This window comes from Rattus rattus, chromosome 3, assembly GCF_011064425.1.
Source record: "Rattus rattus isolate New Zealand chromosome 3, Rrattus_CSIRO_v1, whole genome shotgun sequence".
Classification (NCBI taxonomy): domain Eukaryota; kingdom Metazoa; phylum Chordata; class Mammalia; order Rodentia; family Muridae; genus Rattus; species Rattus rattus.
The window spans coordinates 63,598,018-63,616,530 of record NC_046156.1 but is presented as its reverse complement, the minus strand read 5'-3'; the positions used below and the strand labels follow the sequence as shown (position 1 = coordinate 63,616,530).

The 18,513-nt window shown below is 37.8% G+C and overlaps 1 protein-coding gene across 31 annotated transcripts in view; it reads right to left on the bottom strand.

The window, feature by feature from the left end:
- The window catches only part of Ubap2l (ubiquitin associated protein 2 like), a 55,220-nt gene that overhangs the window by 29,976 nt on the left and 6,731 nt on the right, over nucleotides 1-18,513 (bottom strand). For 9 of the 31 annotated variants that reach the window (XM_032897910.1, XM_032897918.1, XM_032897901.1 and 6 more), the window contains exons 3-11: nucleotides 17,796-17,873; nucleotides 16,393-16,503; nucleotides 12,837-13,038; nucleotides 12,396-12,491; nucleotides 8,939-8,984; nucleotides 8,279-8,391; nucleotides 5,443-5,517; nucleotides 2,581-2,633; nucleotides 965-1,050 (exon numbers count right to left, since the gene is read on the bottom strand). In XM_032897910.1, the coding sequence (XP_032753801.1) occupies nucleotides 965-1,050; nucleotides 2,581-2,633; nucleotides 5,443-5,517; nucleotides 8,279-8,391; nucleotides 8,939-8,984; nucleotides 12,396-12,491; nucleotides 12,837-13,038; nucleotides 16,393-16,503; nucleotides 17,796-17,873 (860 nt within the window). The remainder of the gene's footprint in view (nucleotides 1-964; nucleotides 1,051-2,580; nucleotides 2,634-5,442; nucleotides 5,518-8,278; nucleotides 8,392-8,938; nucleotides 8,985-12,395; nucleotides 12,492-12,836; nucleotides 13,039-16,392; nucleotides 16,504-17,795; nucleotides 17,874-18,513) is intronic. The other 22 variants (XM_032897924.1, XM_032897928.1, XM_032897925.1 and 19 more) reach the window with 5 other exon arrangements.

Sequence of the window (18,513 nt, the reverse complement as noted above, 5' to 3'; positions counted from 1 at the left end):
CCCAGCTCTGGAAAAAAAGAAAAAAAAAATTACTAATTTCTAAAATATAAGACCATATACTTAGCTAAGCATGGTGGTGCAAACACCAGCACACAGAGGGCTAATGCATGAGGACTACTTCAAGTGTAAGGGCAACCTGGCCTAAATAGCAAAATTCTGTCTCAAAACAGTGTACTTGATTACTAGCACCCTCAAATGGAGCTTAAACAGAGAAGGTTTTAGTTTTTCTCTAAAGAGTTTACCTGTGATATAAACAAAATATGGGGACGTACTCCCTTTGCAGCACATATACCAAAATATGGGGTTGATGTGCAGCTCAACAGTGCAGTATAAGCCTAGCATTCACAAAGACATAAAATCATGCCCAGCATCTCATCAAAAAGAGAAAAGAAATTCGTAATACTATGCTCTGTTACTCACGATGACTTTCAGTGACACCTGAATTTATGCTAAAGTTGTGACCCGAGGTAGAACAACTAAAACCAAGGGAGGAAGAAAATATTCAGCCTTTCCCAGTTCCACCTGTGTCCAAGGGAGAACGAGCCATAAAATTCCAATGCTGATGGTTTAGCAAATTGTGCTTACATTAGTTCAACATTTATTAAGAACTCAAAAATAAGGACTGCAGAGATGGCTCAGCAGTTAAGAGCACTGACTGCTCTTCTACAGGCTCTAAATTCAATTCCCAGCAACCACATGGTGGCTCACAACCACCTGTGATGGGATCTGATGTCCTCTTTTGGTGTGTCTAAAGACAGTGACAGTGCACTCATGTCCATAAAATAAATAATTCTTAGAAGAAGAAGAAGAAGAAGAAGAAGAAGAAGAAGAAGAGGAGGAGGAGGAGGAGGAGGAGGAGGAGGAGGAGGAGGAGGAAGAAGAAGAGGAAGAAGAGGAGGAGGAGGAGGAGCAACAACCACCTATCTGTTTTAAAAAGGTACACTCAATTTTACTACACACTTGCCTCTGACCAGCAGTGATTGTCACATTCTCCGCAGGCAGAGGCACTGAAGACACATTAGAGGCAGTAAAGATCTTGGTCTCAGAAAGCTGGAAAGAAAGAAATCAGTTACTCCTGGTGTCAGAAATTTGCCACAGGTCAGGTAAATTGAGTACCAAAAGAGAAGGAAAACTCTATGAAAAAACAAAAAACTACCCTGAGGAATACTGAATACACTGATGTCAAGTCTGCTTAATGGTTTTACCCAAGCAAGGAATGGTATGAAGGAACACAATAAAACACAATAGAGCCATATTATATACAGACTGAACTCACAGAAGGCTATCTCTGTGCTAGTCACATATATTGAGGAAATTCCTTTTTCTCATTACAAATCCCAACTCCTACCTCTACCCAAAGGACATTTATCTTCCACCATTTTCTCTCCCTCAATGAAAGGAAAAGCATGACCAAGATGAAGAAAGAAAAAATGTTAATTCCTGGCTATTGAGTAGTTCAGGTCCAAGTGCTGGTCAAATAATGTCTTTTCAGAAATTTCAGCTATATGAAAATATTGCATCAGTTCTAACTACATTATACTTGTAAGGTATCTAATTAGTTAACCAATTACAGGGAATAACTCTTCTTCCTAAATAAAATGTTGAATTAGGTTTGTTTTCTTCATTTCTTGATCAAAATCTCTTTGGTAATAAACAGCAAACCCATTGTAAAACGTGTTCGTATTCACAGAGCAGTTTAGCTAAGTTATAAAAGAATAACACTGTGATGCTGGTGCACTGGAATGTTTTGAAACATAAGACTGATAACTAAAGCAATCTGACAAAGCTACCTTACCTACTTATATATAAAGGGAAGCAAATTTAAAATATTAAAATAAGTTTATCCTCAATCACTGAAACAGTTCACAAGTTTCACTGTGACCAGTTAAAATTCTTTTTACTTAGGTAATATTAAAGAAAATTCTTCATAAACCACCATCTATAAGTTTTCCAAGTAGAGTCAGGGTGGCAGATACCCAACTGGATAGTCATTTGAATATAGAATTGGGCGCTGGGTAGTTAAAAAGTTTCACAGCCAACTGGATTTTAAACTTAAGGTTTAGGTACCATAACTATCCACTGCCAATTCATTATAGGATTTAATACCGAATATGCAACAGCTCCAAGTACAGTTGTATGACATTAGCAGCTGTTAATCAATGTACTACCTACTATCTGCTTAACTAAAAAGACTTTTCTGCAGTGATAGGATTTGAATGCAAGATCTCACACATATTAGACAAGCATTCTACCATTTAGCTTGTTCCCAGTCCTAATTCTATTGTTGGTGCCCTACCCAACCACTCTATCTTCCTGGGTCAATCTGACAATCAGGTATTGGACTTACACACCTGCACTTGCCCTTTCCATAGTGTGGTTCCACAGAGTCCTGTCCATGCCCAGTCTCCTTCATATAACATATGTGAAATGTTCTGGTTCAGAACACTATTTTGGATGTAAAAGTTTTAGGTCAGAATCTTAGCAGTGCATTTTGAAAGGCAGAAATATATCCATTTTCTATCCCTAAACACAACTTAGGGATAGAATACATTAGGTAAGGACTAGCCAAAGAATACCTACATCTTCATTCCAATCTTCAGTTCCCCACTCTTCTGTTGCAGTCCTCCATGCACCTAGGATTGGAGGGGAAAAAAAGGCAAAATAAATTTAAGTGTCATAAAACATATTCAGACAACACTACTGCATTAACATTTTGACAAGCAATAGTATAATTATTAGAATTTAACAAACAGAAAGAAGCTGTTGACTTCAGAGATAGGGTACCACCAAAGTAAAAAGGTTTGAAGAAGATTATGATTTCATAGCTAATTGGGTTACATATTTGTAACAGGAGTGGATAAGCTGCATAAACAGGACATACATATAAACACATCCATCCATCCAAGACCCTTTCCTACCCTCCTTCCCATCAGTATTTAACATGCCATGCAGTATCTTTAAAAACCTCAGCTTTGTCTTAACTGCCATTTAATGAGATGATAGAAACTAATTTAAAACAGAACATGCAAGCTACATCTACTTATTTTGTATAAAAACAAAGAAAACCAAACTCAAGGTAATATGAAGAGAAACAAGACCAGTGGTAGAAAACAAGAAAAACTTGGCACATGTTTAGTGAAAGGAGAATAAGTAGGTTTGGAAGCTGAACAAAGAAAACAGACAGAAGGATCTCTGTTGTTAGAAATGAACAACATAGAGCGCTTGCCTAGCGAGCGCAAGGCCCTGGGTTTGGTCCCCAGCTCCGAAAAAAAGAAAAAAGAAAGAAAAAAAAAAAAAAAAAAAAAAAAAATGAACAACAACAAAATAATCTGCACAAGTTCATAAGTCTTACTGGCTTAAACCAGGTTAACTATATAGGGAACATGGCATAGACTTGCTCTTTGGGGGATACAAAGCAAAATTACAATCAAGTATGTACAACAACTATTATCCTAATTCTACTTATAGAGAATATAGAATATGACCTGTCAAGGATATCTCACAAACCATGGAGGAAATCATTTCCCCCTTCTCTTGAACTGAAACAGTTTGCAGAAAAGTTCTAAACACCATCAGCCAACTTCTATATATTTACCTGGGCACCTTTATTGTTCTCTCTCTCTGGGTCTGTGTATTATGTATGTATGTTCATATGTATAGACACAATGTTTGTGTTTGTGCTGGTAGGTGTTCACACGAAGGTAGCAACTAGAGGTTGATTTCAAATATGTTCTGTGTCTCTTTGTTTTACTGAGGCAGGGTCTCTGGCTCAACCTGAAGCTGATCTTATTTGGGTAGTCTAGCTGCCAGCCTGCACAGAGGATCCCATCTCCTCCCAAGAACTGGGTTATAGACAGGCCTCTACATCCATGTGGCTTAAAAGTAGTGAGACTATAAACTCCAGCCCTCATGCTTAGACAACACAAGATATTCATCAATTCTCTCTAACATTCCCCTTTTTTTCCTCGCAATGTTTTGTCTCACAGATACGTATCTGAGAAAGAAAATGTCTCATAAGAACATTTTTGAGGAATAGGATTCTTTTCTTCTACCAGAACACTATTGTAAGAATTTATACCTACCAGAAACTAGACCTCCCCTTTTCCTTAAAAATATTTAGAACTCATAATATATGATTAACTCTTGAAGACTCCACAAGAATTAACAAGTGGTTGCTAGGCATGGGATTAAGACCCTTTAATCCCAAAACTCAGGAGGTTGAGAATTTCCTCCAGGACAACTTGTTCTATACAGCAAATTTCAGGCTTCCTAAGGCTGCAAAGTGAGATTCTGTGTCAATAAAATAAAAATCTTAAAAGTAAAAATAAGAAAGAGGTAACAAATGGTTGAGTATGCCTCCTTCCAATACTTTAAAGGTGACACAAGAACATCAAAAACTTGAGCACAGGAGGCAAGAAGGAAAGATGGTTCAATAGGTAAAGCTTTTCTTTGCAAGCATAAGAACCTGAGTTCAACTGCCAACATCAAAAAAGAAGTTGGGCAGAGGTTGGGTATTTGGCTCCATGGGAGCACACTTGCTTAGAGTGCACAGAACCCTGGATTTGATTCCCAGCATCATAAAAACAAAACAAAGCACACAGGTATGAGTCTAATGCTAGCACCAGGAAAGCAAAACAGGAGGATTACTGGGGCTTGCTGGTCAGCTAGCCTATTTGAATTGGTGAGCTTCAGATGCATTCAGAGAACCAGAAGGTAGTAACAGATTAAGAAAGATACTGATCTCTGGAATCAAGGTACACGCATATACACATGTAGACAGATAGGAGCCAAGTCTGTCTGCACACAGACTTTTGAGGCCAACCCGGTGGTATACATAGTAAGATCCTATCTCATTAAAGAGAACAAGGCAAAAATAAAAATAAAAAAATAAAAATCTAATAGCTACAAAAACCACTAAAACTTTCAAAACATTTGCTAATAGAAACTATCTTCTACAGGGAAATACAAGTCGTAAATCATATCCTCTTACCCTTACAGTTCTTTACTGTTTTCTTACTAAAGTCTGTCTCATCCATGAAAAACAGAACCCCAAATGAGTTAGCACTTAATATAATCCTGGAGATAGAACTGACTAAATAGTTACTTAACCTAGGCTCTTTGTCCAAGAATTTTCTTCCTGTACTCTGATGACTTGATAAGAATACTTGTGCTTGATGCTTTCCTGTACTGGAAGTCCAGTCATGGCTAAGGAAGCCAGAAACAGTAAAAAGAAATGTTCTACAAAACTTAGGGTTTACATTCCCACAGTGCAATGTAAGCTCAATGTAAATGCCAAGTATTTACTAAATGAACATATTTTGAAGAATGAAAGACACAGAAGATAAAAGAAAAAGGTAGAAAAAAAGCAGACAGAAAAATCCACATATCCACAGATATTTCAATTCATAAAAATCTATAAAAATATCCGGGGCAATTAGGCACCTGGATGTATCATACCAGGAGCAGTCTCAAATTTTCGGGGATAATTTGACCCCTCAACCCCAATGAAATCAAGTCCTGAAACAAAAAAGAAAAGAAAAGAAAAAACAACCAGTGAAATTTTGCTTGTGAATGAGAACATCTGCCCCCAATGCATAATTCCCACTGTACCTGTGGATATTTTAAGTAGATTTGAATTATTTCTTAAATTAAAAAAGGAATTTGAAGTTTGTTCTATGAAAACATAAAAGAGGTCATGCATAAAAGTATGCCAAATCATGAAGATGACAACAGGAACATACGAAGCTATTACCAATTCTTTCACACAAGGAAGATGACAGTGGCACCATCTATCATTTCATTCCAGCCACACATCATTGATTTGTAACTCCAGACTTGTAAAACCTGTTCTTTTCTAACTGTTACAACAGTCCTTGTCTTCCTAATCAGATTCTTAAAGACAGCTGGGGGTGGGGGTTTGGATGGTGGTAGTGCAGACCTTTCCCAGAACTAGAAAGGAAGAGGCAGGCAGAGCTGTAAAGTTTGAAGCTAGCCTGGTCTATAGAGTGAGCTAGGGCTACAAAAGAAACCCTGTCCTTGCTACCACCCCATTCACCCGACCACCACCACAAAAAAAAAAAAAAAAAAAAAAAAAAAAAAAAAGACAGCTAAGGATAATGACTGGAAACAACAACCCCACACACAACACCCCTGAGTTTTTTATTCTAAACTGAAAGCCAATTCTTTATTTTCCATTGTTGTTTCTTCCAAAGATTAAAAAGCTAACTATCTAAAAATACACTATAGGTTTAAAAAAAAATCAGCATGTTTTTAAATATTAAAACTGTTAACACTTCCTCTACAAAACAAGAAAGAAATAAAGCCTACACAATATACTGAAAACACCACCTGATAGCCAAATGATTAAGGGAATAAGATGTCCACATTTTTTCAATACCTCAACTTCTGTCTTCACCCATGGAAAAACTAAGTTTAAAAAAGTGGGAGCTTGAGAGATGCCTCAGAGGCTCAGAGGAAAAGGGTTCAATTTCTAGTATCCACACAGTAGTGAATAACTATCCAATCTCTAGTTGTAAGGGATCTAACTTCTTTTTCTGGCCTTCATAGGCCAAAGCATACAGAAATACATGCAAGCAAATTACTCAACACATTTTACTCTGTGTGTGTGTGTGTGTGTGTGTGTGTGTGTGTGTGTGTGTGTGTGTGTGTGAGAGAGAGAGAGAAAATATAGGAAAATTTGAATGGTAACATATCAAGGAGTCTAAAATTTTAGGCCCCTGCTACACCAGACTTCTTTGTAAAAAGGAAAACCCATAAGCTCTCATATGCCAGCTCAGACAGCAAAAGTGAAATATCACAAAAAAGAAGGCACTCTAGGTGCCAAGCAAGGATGACAGAATTCTTGCTTAGCATGCGTAACACCCTGATTCAACCCCCAGCACTGTAAAAAAAAAAAAAAATTTAACAAAATAAAAACCAAGACACTCTAGATTCTAAGGCTGATCTCATTAAAACAGAGTATTATCTTTTAACCTTGAACATACACTGGTGTATCCCAAAAGCCTAAACACATCCTTCAACATTTATGCTATACCCTAGGCGCAGCCAACAAAAGTTTTTATTCAAATCCTATAAACACTCTTATCAAGTGACAAAAAAAAAAAACAAAAAAAAAAAAAAAAAAAAAAAAAAAAAAGAAAAAAAAAAAAAAAAAAAAAAAAAAAAAAAAAAAAAAAAAAAAAAAAAAAAAAAAAAAAAAAAAAAAAAAAAAAAAAAAAAAGAAAAAAAAAAAAGAAAAGAAAATTAAAAAAAAAAAAAAAAAAGGTACACTCCAACCTAACTGGTGGTGGATCACACTTTTAATTTCAAGAGGCAGGTTTATGTTTCTGGTATGATACATTTCTCAAGGCCAACCTGGTCTACAAAGTGAGTTCCAGAATAGCCAGAGAAATCCTGTCTCAAAAACCTTAAAAAGAACATTCCTAATTTGGTATTAGAAAATAAATCCATAGTGCCTAACCTAGAACATAGGAAACACACCTATCACTAAAAGCAATCATATGGGTAAGGGAAAGAGCATCAAGTTTTAGAGTCAGATAGTTCTGAACTCAAATACTACTTAATTCATAATCCCTTTCCATCTTCAGCTTTAGCATTAAGATGGTGATGATAAACCCTATTTTAAAGGTATGGTGTGTGTGCACCTATATATAATTCCTGAACAAGTGGAGACAGGAGAACCGTGTGTTCATTCAATGTCATCTTCACTTACATAATGAACTTAAGGCCAGGTTGGGACACATGTCTAGTCTCAACAACAAAATGCATAAAATTTCCTAAAAATGGGACTGATTTCAGGTCAGGTATGGAAGCATACATCTATCATTCCAGCACCTGGGAATCTTAGCCAAAAAAAAAAACCTGTGAATTCCAGGTCAGCTTGCAGGGCAGGTATGTTAAAAAACAAAACTAGAGGTGCAGTACTGTGCGAAAGGCTGTGACTTGCCTTGGCTACTTCATCAAAAAGTGACTAAGTGAACTGGTACATAAAATATGCTCACAAACCCATGGCAAACAAATACTTTACACATTAAATCTTCACCCTTATATTATCTTTTCTATCTCTGTTCTTAAATACTACTCTTCCAGTTTTTAAACCTAAGTATAACCTTAAAATAACAGAAATGTTTTATGCAAAGTTATTTCCAGGAATGAGTACACCCCAATGGTATATTTGGCTAGTATGCACAGACCCTGATTTTTCAATCCACAGCACCACGCCAAAAAAAGAAAAAAAATTCTTAGAAAAATCACTCACTTGTTCCATCATCTGGTTCAAAGTGGCCAGTGTTGTTCCATGTATTGCCACTGCTACTGCCATAGTTATCATCAGTGTTGGCTGGCTCTGCATAATCAGCAGGGTTAAAGGTTCTAAAAAAAGAGAAAGAAAGCCTTATATTTTCTAACTTCATTAGAAGACTCAGCAAACTCAAATAAAACAAGCACAGTCTTGAACATTTCCTCCTAACAAGATCACTCCTTATTCTATAACCTCACATGCTTTTTTAAATCAGCCACTGCAAAATAGTACAGCATAAGCTAAACACAAATGATCAAGATGGTAAATGCCTAGATCTGAAAATGAGCACAAATCTACATTTTTTTTTTTTTCGGAGCTGGGGACCGAACCCAGGGCCTTGCGCTTCCTAGGCAAGTGCTCTACCGCTGAGCTAAATCCCCAACCCCACAAATCTACATTTTATTCATCTACAAGTCAGCCAGGTGTCATGGTGCACACCTATAACACCACCATTTCAGAGGTTGAGGCAAGAGGACTATAAGTTTAAAGTTGGCTTAGGCTATAAAGACAATGAAGATCAGTTAATAAAAGCAAGTCTACAAATTATTGTATCTCATTTTGGCTAAAGTTCTCTTTGTTCATTGTCAAGGTGAAAATTTAAAATTTAATTAAACATACCCCATTCCTTGAGCAGAAAACCTTCCTCCTCGTCTACCAGAACTACCTGCAGAAAAAAAACAACAACATATTTTAGAAGCTGATATTGAAAACCTCCCAGCCAAGACATCTTTGCACTACTAAATCTTTACTTCTTCCAGTTCCATGGAGCATACCAATTAATCTAATACAGGGCAATCCTTACTGTCAACAGCTGTTTATCTGCTGCTTAAACTGCCAGAGGTAGGCAGATAGAGAGCCCAAGTAAAGCACTTGACTTGGAAGCATAAAAACCTCAACGTCTGCTTTATTTATATATAAGATTTATTTTATATATGTGAGTATAGTCACTGTCCTCAGACACACCAAAAGAGGGCATCAGATCCCATTACAGATGGTTGTGAGCCACTATGTGGTTGCTGGGAATTAAACTCTGGATCTCTAAAGGAGCAGTCAGTGCTCTTAACCATCATGCCATCTCTCCAGCCCCCAAAAACCTAAACTTGATAGATCCCTGGGCAAGTCTAACAGCCCACTGGTGAATTTCCAGGCCAATGAAAATTTGTCTCAAAACAAATTTTCCAAAACCAAACACAAGAAACCCCACAAGGGGCCAGAAGATTCTTGGGACTGCTCCGGCCAGAAGAATTCCATGCATCACTTTGGCTGGTAAAAGCTGTTTCATTTATCTGAGTTTATGAAACTGCTACTGATAATCCTAAAACCAGTGGGCCTGAATATATAAGAGAGATGAAAATCACTGCCAAGTTAGATGCTAATTACCCACTTCAAGTTCTCAGCTGGGTAGTCTATCCATTACCAACAAAACACTGTGAATAAATGTGTGCCTGATGTTGCTAAAAGTAGGTAGAGAACAACTGCCCAAATAAACCTGGAAACTTATCGTAGAATAGTCACCTAAATACAAAGGGGGATTGGCTAAGATCAAGGAATAGTAAGGAAAGAACAGTAGAAGATGGACAATTAAAATAAGATCATTCCACCAAAGGTTACTAAAGCCAAAACTCCCAGACCAAAGAAATAGGAGACAAAAGTATACCATTTTACAAGTTTTGAAATTATTAAACTAAAAGGGTTTTGCTTAAAAATTTATCCTGCAGGTCTCATTAAGAGATAACATAATTGGGGGCTGAAGAGATGGCTCAGTGGTTAAGAGCACTGACTGCTCTTCCAGAGGTCCTGAGTTCAATTCCCAGCAACCACATGGTGGCTCACAACCATCTGTAATGAGATCTGATGCCCTCTTCGGGTATGGATGAAGACAGCTAGAGTGTATTTACATATAAATAAATAAATCTTAAAAAAAAAGAGAGAGATAACATAATTGATTATTATTAAGGAAAAATAGCCAGAGGTGAGTGATGACCACATTCAAGATCTTAGAAAAGTAATTCTGAAACCCCATCTGATCTGGTCAGAGAGGAAGGCCTCTTAGTAAAGTTGTAGACTACTCATCCTCAGCATTCTTACTGCTCAGTACAAACCATCTTGGATTTTTTTTTTTTTTTTGTTCAAAATCTGACTAACAAGGGAAACTGTCATATTTATCCATGAATGTGAATTTACTCAAACTTTTTTTTTTCTTTTTTTTTTTCGGAGCTGGGGACCGAACCCAGGGCCTTGCGCTTGCCTAGCGCTCTACCACTGAGCTAAATCCCCAACCCCTTGCTTAAACTTTTGATTCTAGCACACAAGAAGCAGTGGCAGGTAGGTGTCTGTGAGTTCCAGGCCAGCCTGGTCTACATAGCTAGAGCTGTGTAGTGAGACCTAGTCTTGAGTCTTAAAACCAGGGCTTGTGATATAGCTTGATAGGGTAAAAATAGTTGCTGGCAAATCTAATGATTTGAGTTCAATTCCCAGAACCCACATGGTGGAAAGAGAGGTTGTCTGCCCTTTACCTGTGTCATACATATATGCCCACAAAATCAGTAAAAATGCAGTTAAAGGGGGCTGGAGAGATGGCTCAGTGGTTAAGAACACTGGCTGTTCTTCCAGAGGACCTGAGTTCAAATCTCAGCAACCACATGGTGGCTCACAACCATCTGTAATGAGATCTGATACACTCTTCTGGTGTGTCCGAAGACAGCAGCTGTGTACAAAAATACATAAAATAAATACATCTTAAAAAAAAAAAAAAAGCAATTAAAGGTTTTTACGTCTCCTGACGTAGAGATGGACCTTGAGCTGGTTAGCAATACAGTAACAAACATTTGCCTAGCATTCCTTAGCATCACTATTGGCACAACAAGAAAAAAAAAGTCTTAAAACCCTGTGTATCGTAAGCTAAATTTTAAAAAAACTATCCAAAAAAAAAAATAATCACAAGATTTATGAATAAAGAGGGCTATCACAATGTTGCTTTTAACAAAAGAATGTAAACGAGGGGGCTAGAAATAGCTTCATGGTTAAGAGTGCTTCTTGCTTTTGTAGAAAACCTAGATATGGTTCTAGAACCTACACAGTGGTTCTTAAGTCTGTGATTCTTTGTTATTTTATTGTCTGTTTAGTTTTAAGTAGCCCTGGCTATCCTGAACTCACTCTGTAAATCAAGCTGGCCTCAAACTGAGAGAGATCTGTCTGCTTCTGCCTCTCAAGTGCTGGGATTAAAGCCATATACTACCACATCCTGCTAACTGTGGTTGTAAGTGCAGATCCAATGCCCTTTATTATAACTCAATAGTAGAGTGCTTACCCACATGTGCAGCAAAATAAAACAAACGAAAAACACCAAAGACAAAAAACCCAGAAAACATGCAAAAAACCCTTTACACATCTCTCAGAAACTTTGAACAGAGTCAGGGAAACAAGTAGGACAAAGAAGTAGAGGGGAAAAAAGGAACTGAGAACACATGAACTCGTTGTTTCTCACCATGCAAATATAATCTTTCTTGAATAAAAAGTTTTAAAAAGTGAAAAAAAAATTTAAGTTTAGGGCTGGAGAGATGGCTCAGAGGTTAAGGGCACTGACTGCTCTTCCAGAGGTCCTGAGTTCAATTCCCAGAAATCACATGGTGGCTCACAACCATCTGAAATGGGGATCTGATGCCCTCTTCCGGTGTGTCTGAAGACATCAACAGTGTATCCACACACATAAAATAAGTAAATATATCTCTAAAACATTTTTTTTAAGTTTAAAAATGAAAACTGGAAAATAAAAAAAGTGCTTAGAGAGCACTGCAACCTGATATTCACCTCTGGGCTACCCCCAACACACATATAAACACATGCACAGGCATTCACACACACTGTTATTCAAACAAGTATACTATATTAACAAAGACTAGGGTTGTCATCTCCTTCTTTCCCATTCTACCCAAACACACACACACACACACACACACACACACACACACACACACACACACACACACACACACACACACACGTTTATTTGGCTGTCAACCTTACTAAGGTAACTATTTGATGCCTATTTGTCACCTCCCCTCAAAACTGTCACCTCTGCCCCGGCCGCGGCCTCTTCTCCCTCTGTCTGTGCCTCTTCCAGAAGGTCCTCCACTCTTAGTGCCATCCAATCCATTTTCCTGGCCCCGAACTAAAATATAAAACACAGACAGAACATGGTCAGTTAGGATTCATACAAACGTATACATTACATTGTCAGTGTCAGGGAGACAAAACTTAGAGAACATGACCTGGTAGAATGGAACATGAAGGTCACTCAGGGAATAGTGATGAGACATAACAGAGAGGTGAGTTATGTAACTTTACAAATGACTACGTGATTGCCATTTAAGTGACTCCTGTAGGAAAGGCTACATGTAAAAGATGTCAAGATTTTAACAGATAATGGTAAGAAAAGCAAAATAGGTGATATAACAGTTACAGGGGCCTGCCTAGCAGGATCCCGACACATCCCTGAAGTCTAAACATTACTGACCCACAGCTGGTTTTGATAAAGCCCCATGCATACACTCTCGTCCACGGCTGGCACCTCTCCCCCGTCTTGGTGGCCCACCACGTCGTCGACTATAGTCTCTGTCCCGGTCTCGATTTTCTTTTCCTTCTTCATTAGATTCAGTTTGTCCACCATCCTTCTGTCCTGAGACTCCTTTCTTCTTCCCGACCATCTCCCAGGAATGCTAAAGAAAGGTAGAGTACTCATGTCTGATCATATGGACTACAATTAGTTCACTAAGGATGAAAACTAGAACAATTATTTTCTCAGGATGCACATTTAAGAAATTTTGAGGGGTTGGGGATTTAGCTCAGTGGTAGAGCGCTTGCCCAAGCGCAAGGCCCTGGGTTGGTCCCCAGCTCAAAAAAAAAAAAAAAAAAAAAAAAAAAAAGAAATTTTGAGCCAGGCAATGTGGTCCACACCTTTAATCCCAGCACTCAAGAGGCAGGGATGGGCAGATAGATCTCGGAGAGTTCAAGGCCAGCATGGTCTAGAGTGAGTTCTAGTACAGCCAGGGCTACACACAGAAACTCTGTCTCAAAAACAAACAAAACAAAACAAAACAAAAACCCAAAAACGTTATCCTGGTTACCATGGAACCTACTACAAAGATATCGCTGGCCTCAAACTCACAGAGATCCATTTGTCTCTGCCACTGAGTATTTGGATAAAGGTGTACACAACTATACACAGCCAAGTTTTCAAATTTTATGCTTAGTCTGACTCAAATTTGGACAAGTTTATGGAATTTGTGCAGTAGCCAGACATAGTGGCCATGCCTTTAATAAATACTAGCACTCAGGAAGTAGACACAGGTGGATCTTGCACAGGTGGTGCAAGGCTAGCCTGGTCTACTGAATAAGTTCCAGGACAGTCCAGAGCTAAATAGAGAAACCCTATCACCAGGAGGGTCTATGATGTGTATATTAAATGCTGGCAACAGTGAATTATGTAAGAAAAAAGAATTACTATTATCATCTTCCTTATACAATGAAGTTTTTTTTAGTGATCTTATCCACTAAAAAAAAAAAAAAAAAAAAAAAAAATAAATACCACCAGTACTGACTCCTCATTGGTTTTATTTATAGTAGTATATTTAAATGTGGCATAAGTATATATGTGCTAGCTTGCTTTTCTTTTTTGATAGAGATCAGATTTGTGTAACTAGACTGAAGCCACAAGAGGTGAGATAAGAGAAATAAGATATAACGTCTATTTAAAAAAACAACTTTTAAAAAGCATGACAGCAGTGAGATAGTTTTGGCAGGTAAAGGCATTGGCTTTGAAAAACAACTCCCAACTACTGGCCTTTGATTTCCACATGCACATCACGTCTACCCCTATACATATCATATAAACATAATAAAAAACTACACCAGTTAGGGTTTTTTTTTTTTTCCTTGAGAGAAAGTTTCCCTATGTAACAGCCCTGACTGTCTAGCTGTCCTGGAACTCTCTTTATATATCAGGCTGGCCTTGAACAAACTCAGAGATCTGCCTCTGCCTCCTGAGTGCTGGGATTAAAGGCCTGAAACTTCAGGCCCACCAGTAAATTGTTTAAAAATAGAAAATAGGGGTTGGGGATTTAGCTCAGTGGTAGAGCGCTTGCCTAGGAAGCGCAAGGCCCTGGGTTTGGTCCCCAGCTCCGAAAAAAAGAACCAAAAAAAAAAAAAAAAATAGAAAATAATAAATAACAAAGAGTATCCCATAAACAGAAACCAACAAAAATTAAGTTTTTGAGTCAGACCTAGTGGAATATACTTGTAATCCCAGGAGTGGGGGGCTGAAGCTGAAGGGTATCAAGTTTGAGGTTTACATTTTAGTTCTGTAAACACACAGAGCTGGAGTTCAAGTGCTTGCCTAAGTTTGATCCCCAGCATGCAAGTTTATAAACATATAACTTCTTTGAGTCTTTCTTTTTGTAGTAGGCAAGAGTTGATAGAGATTAACTGGTCAAAGTGCAGAGAATAAATAATACCCAGCCCTAAGTCAGGCACCTACAGCACCCCTTGCCAAGGCTCAGGAAGCATAACAACATAGTGAAAAGAAGTTAAGAGCCATAGGATAGGAAGGAGAGTTGTGAAAAGCTGTCTTCTGGATATGATATGGAAAGAAGACTAACTCATACTAGCAATGATGACCTGGCACAAGACTGGGTACATCAGCATTCCATCATGGATGGGAGAAGGGAAGGTAAGGCCCTACCCCAGCCTGAAGAGACACAGTTAATGGTTGCTGAAGGAGGGGGAATCATATTACTCAGTGGTGTAGCCACTGATAAATTACCCTTGCTCAAGTAAGCAACTTCTAATCCATATTCATCATGATAAGCCTAATTAAAGGTACATATAAAGGCAGTAAAGTAGCAGAGAGACATGTTTGAGAGGAGTTGGCAGGAGGCAGAAGAAAATAAAAAAGACTAATGGTGGAAATATGATCAAATTTATATTAATATATATTAAATTGTGAGATAGTTAATATAGTTAAGTTGGTATTTTAAAGGGTGAGGTCTACCCCAACCAAAAGGTTCTAAGTGTAAGATCAATATAGTGAAAATGCTTCAAAATGATCTGCTCACATGAAACTAAAGTTCTCTCGTAAGTGCTATAGCAATATCACAAAGGTAATAAGGCAAATTGTGAAAGAAAAGACAAACACAGAAAAAAAAACCTCTCATTTGGTAGGAAGGAGACATGAACTTGTCTAAATTACAATGCACATGATCTTCTAAGATATTCTCCACAGATTCAGGAATGTAAACAGTCTATATAGCTCGTTATTTTAATAGAACAAAACCAAGGTCAAAATGAAACAGCATGTTAATATAAAGATAATAAGTATATAAGAATGTCAATTTATAATCTAGAAATTTGTGACTTGTTAGCACAAATATGTAGAGAAATCTTCCATGATTAGTGATCGAGACTATAAAGCAGTACCTATAGTTCAAACCAATGTAAGCCTTCCAAGTCTTGAAATCAATTATCTGGAATGAACAACTTATTCCAGACCAATTAGAGAAAACTGACTTCACTTGCTTTCTCCTATAACTTTTTTTTCTTAAAGATTTATTTATTTATTTATTGTGTGTATAAGTACACTGTCTTCAGACATATCAGAAGAGGGCATCAGATCCCATTACAAATGGTTGTGAGCCAACAAGTAGTTGCTGGGAATTGAACTCAAGACCTTGGCAATCAGGGCTCTTAACTACAGAGCCATCTCTCCAGCCCTCTCCTATGACTCTCATGAAGAGGATGTGTATATACATAATGTACAATATTTATAACCTGCCAGGATCTCTATGGATGTTTCTTATTCTATTTAGAGAAAAGACATTGTTTTAAGACCATCTGTCCGTTAGCTGCTTTTAGAATTATTACTAGGGGTTGGGGATTTAGCTCAGTGGTAGAGTGCTTGCCTAGGAAGTGCAAGGCCCTGGGTTCGATCCCCAGCTCCGAAAAAAAAAAAAAAAAAAAGAATTATTACTAGTCTCTAAACCCAGACTCCACACTCAAACAATTTATTAGTACTCTACCGTGTCTGGATTTCCTTCCAGGAGAACATTGATGGCTCTGTTGACATCTCCATTGCAGTCATGCAAAGCAATCACACATTCATCCTGGTTTTTGCCTGTGATATCAATCAACTGAAAGAAAAAAAAAGCAGTAACCATAAGCAATTTTATACTCTTACAAGAACAATAGATGTAGGGATGAGATAGCAGCTCCATTATAAGAAGCAACCTTCCAAAAGAAGACATGTAAAACATAACTGTACTTCAAAAAGCAAAACTTTAAGGTTGGAGAGATGGCTCAGCAAGTAAAGGCACTCACCAACAAGCCACATAACCTGGGATAAGTTTAATCCCTAGGACCTGCATGGGAGGAACAAACACAGCTCCCAGAAATTACCACGTTGCCTCCACATCAAGTAACATAACGTGTGTATACAAACATATCCAATAAGTAAATGTTAACAAAAGGAAACTTTTAACAACTATGTATTAGAGAGGGAGTCAAAAATATTCAGAATAGGGGCTAGAGAGATGGCTCAGCAGTTAAGAGCACTGACTGCTCTTCCAGAGGTACTGAGTTCAAATCCCAGCAACCACATGGTGACTCACAACCAACTGAAAAGAGATCCAATGCCCTCTTATGGTCTATCTGAAGAAAGCTACAGTGTACTTGTATACATAAAATAAATAAATCTTAAAGAATATTCAGAATAGTTAAGCATCAAATGGGGAATCAAATTGAAACACACTGGATTCTTTTCTACATATCATTTTCCATGCTTCTTAGATACAAGGGGCAGAGAATATAGCTCAGTGATAATGTATAAATTTAGCATACCAAGATTCTGGGTGTGTCAGCAGAAAAACCACACACACACACACACACACACACACACACACACACACACACACACCAACAAAGTCAATTAAAATAAAACTTTTTGGACAAGTTAGCTATCTAAAGGGATGTAGTGTAATTGCAATGAAGTTAATTTTTTAATGATCGAAAACATCAACAAATGTAATTATTTTTTCTGGTATGTGTGTATGGTGTGTATGATGTGTATGATGTTTATATAGCAGGAATGTGTGTACCAAAGCTCATACATAGAGGTTACAAGACAGCCTTGGTATCAGTCCTGTATTTCCACCTTCAGACAAGTCTCTTTTGTTATTCACCACTGTATAACGCAGTGAAGGGTTCTCTGTCTCCACCACCCATCTCACAGTAAGAGCACTAGGATTACAAATGTATGCTCCAAAGCACAGTTTGCCAAGCTTTATGGGATTCAAACTCAGGCCATCAAGGACTTTCCCCTCTGAGCCATTTTCCTACCCAGGATAACTATAGTCCATGTAAGCATCAATAACATTTAATCCTATTCCATTCTGATATTTTCAAAGAAAACTAGTGGGACACTCACTTGTTTCACCTTCTCCTCAAAGTCAGCATCATTGTGGTCCGAAATCATCTGTGCAAGTCGAATTTGCTCTGCAGTGGCCTAGGGATTGAGATCAAGAAACCTTAATCAACAATAGAAATGAACTAGAGTGACCTAAATAGCAGATCTTTACCAACCCAGGGTTTTGTTTGTTAGTAAAAAGAAGAAAGAAAGAAAGAAAGAAAGAAAGAAAGAAAGAAAGAAAGAAAGAAAGAAAGAAAGAAAGAAGAAAGGAAGGAAGGAAGAAAGAAAGATAGATAGATATGACCAAAGCAGAAGGCTGCAGAAGAAACTCTATAGTAAAGCACTTGCCTAGTATGTCTGTGGCTCTAGATTCAATCCTCAGCAACGTAACTTCACCTACAAAATCCAAAGCAGCTTGGTCTCATGATCCAAGCCTGTACCTCCAGTTACTTGAGAGGTGAAGGCAAGAAGATAAAAAGCTCAAGGTTGACCTGGACTTCAAAATGAGCTCAAGGCCAGCCTGGGCAACTTTATGAGATTCTGTCTCAAAATAAAAACATAAAAACAAGACTGGGGAGATCTTATACAGGCTACTCAAAACTATAGGGTCACTTCTCAGCACTACAAAATTTAAAAACTAAACAAAACTAAACAAAGGGCAGTGGTGGAGCACGCCTTTAATCCCAGCACTCAGGAGGCAGAAGTAGGCTGATCTCTGAGTTTGAAGTCAGCCTGC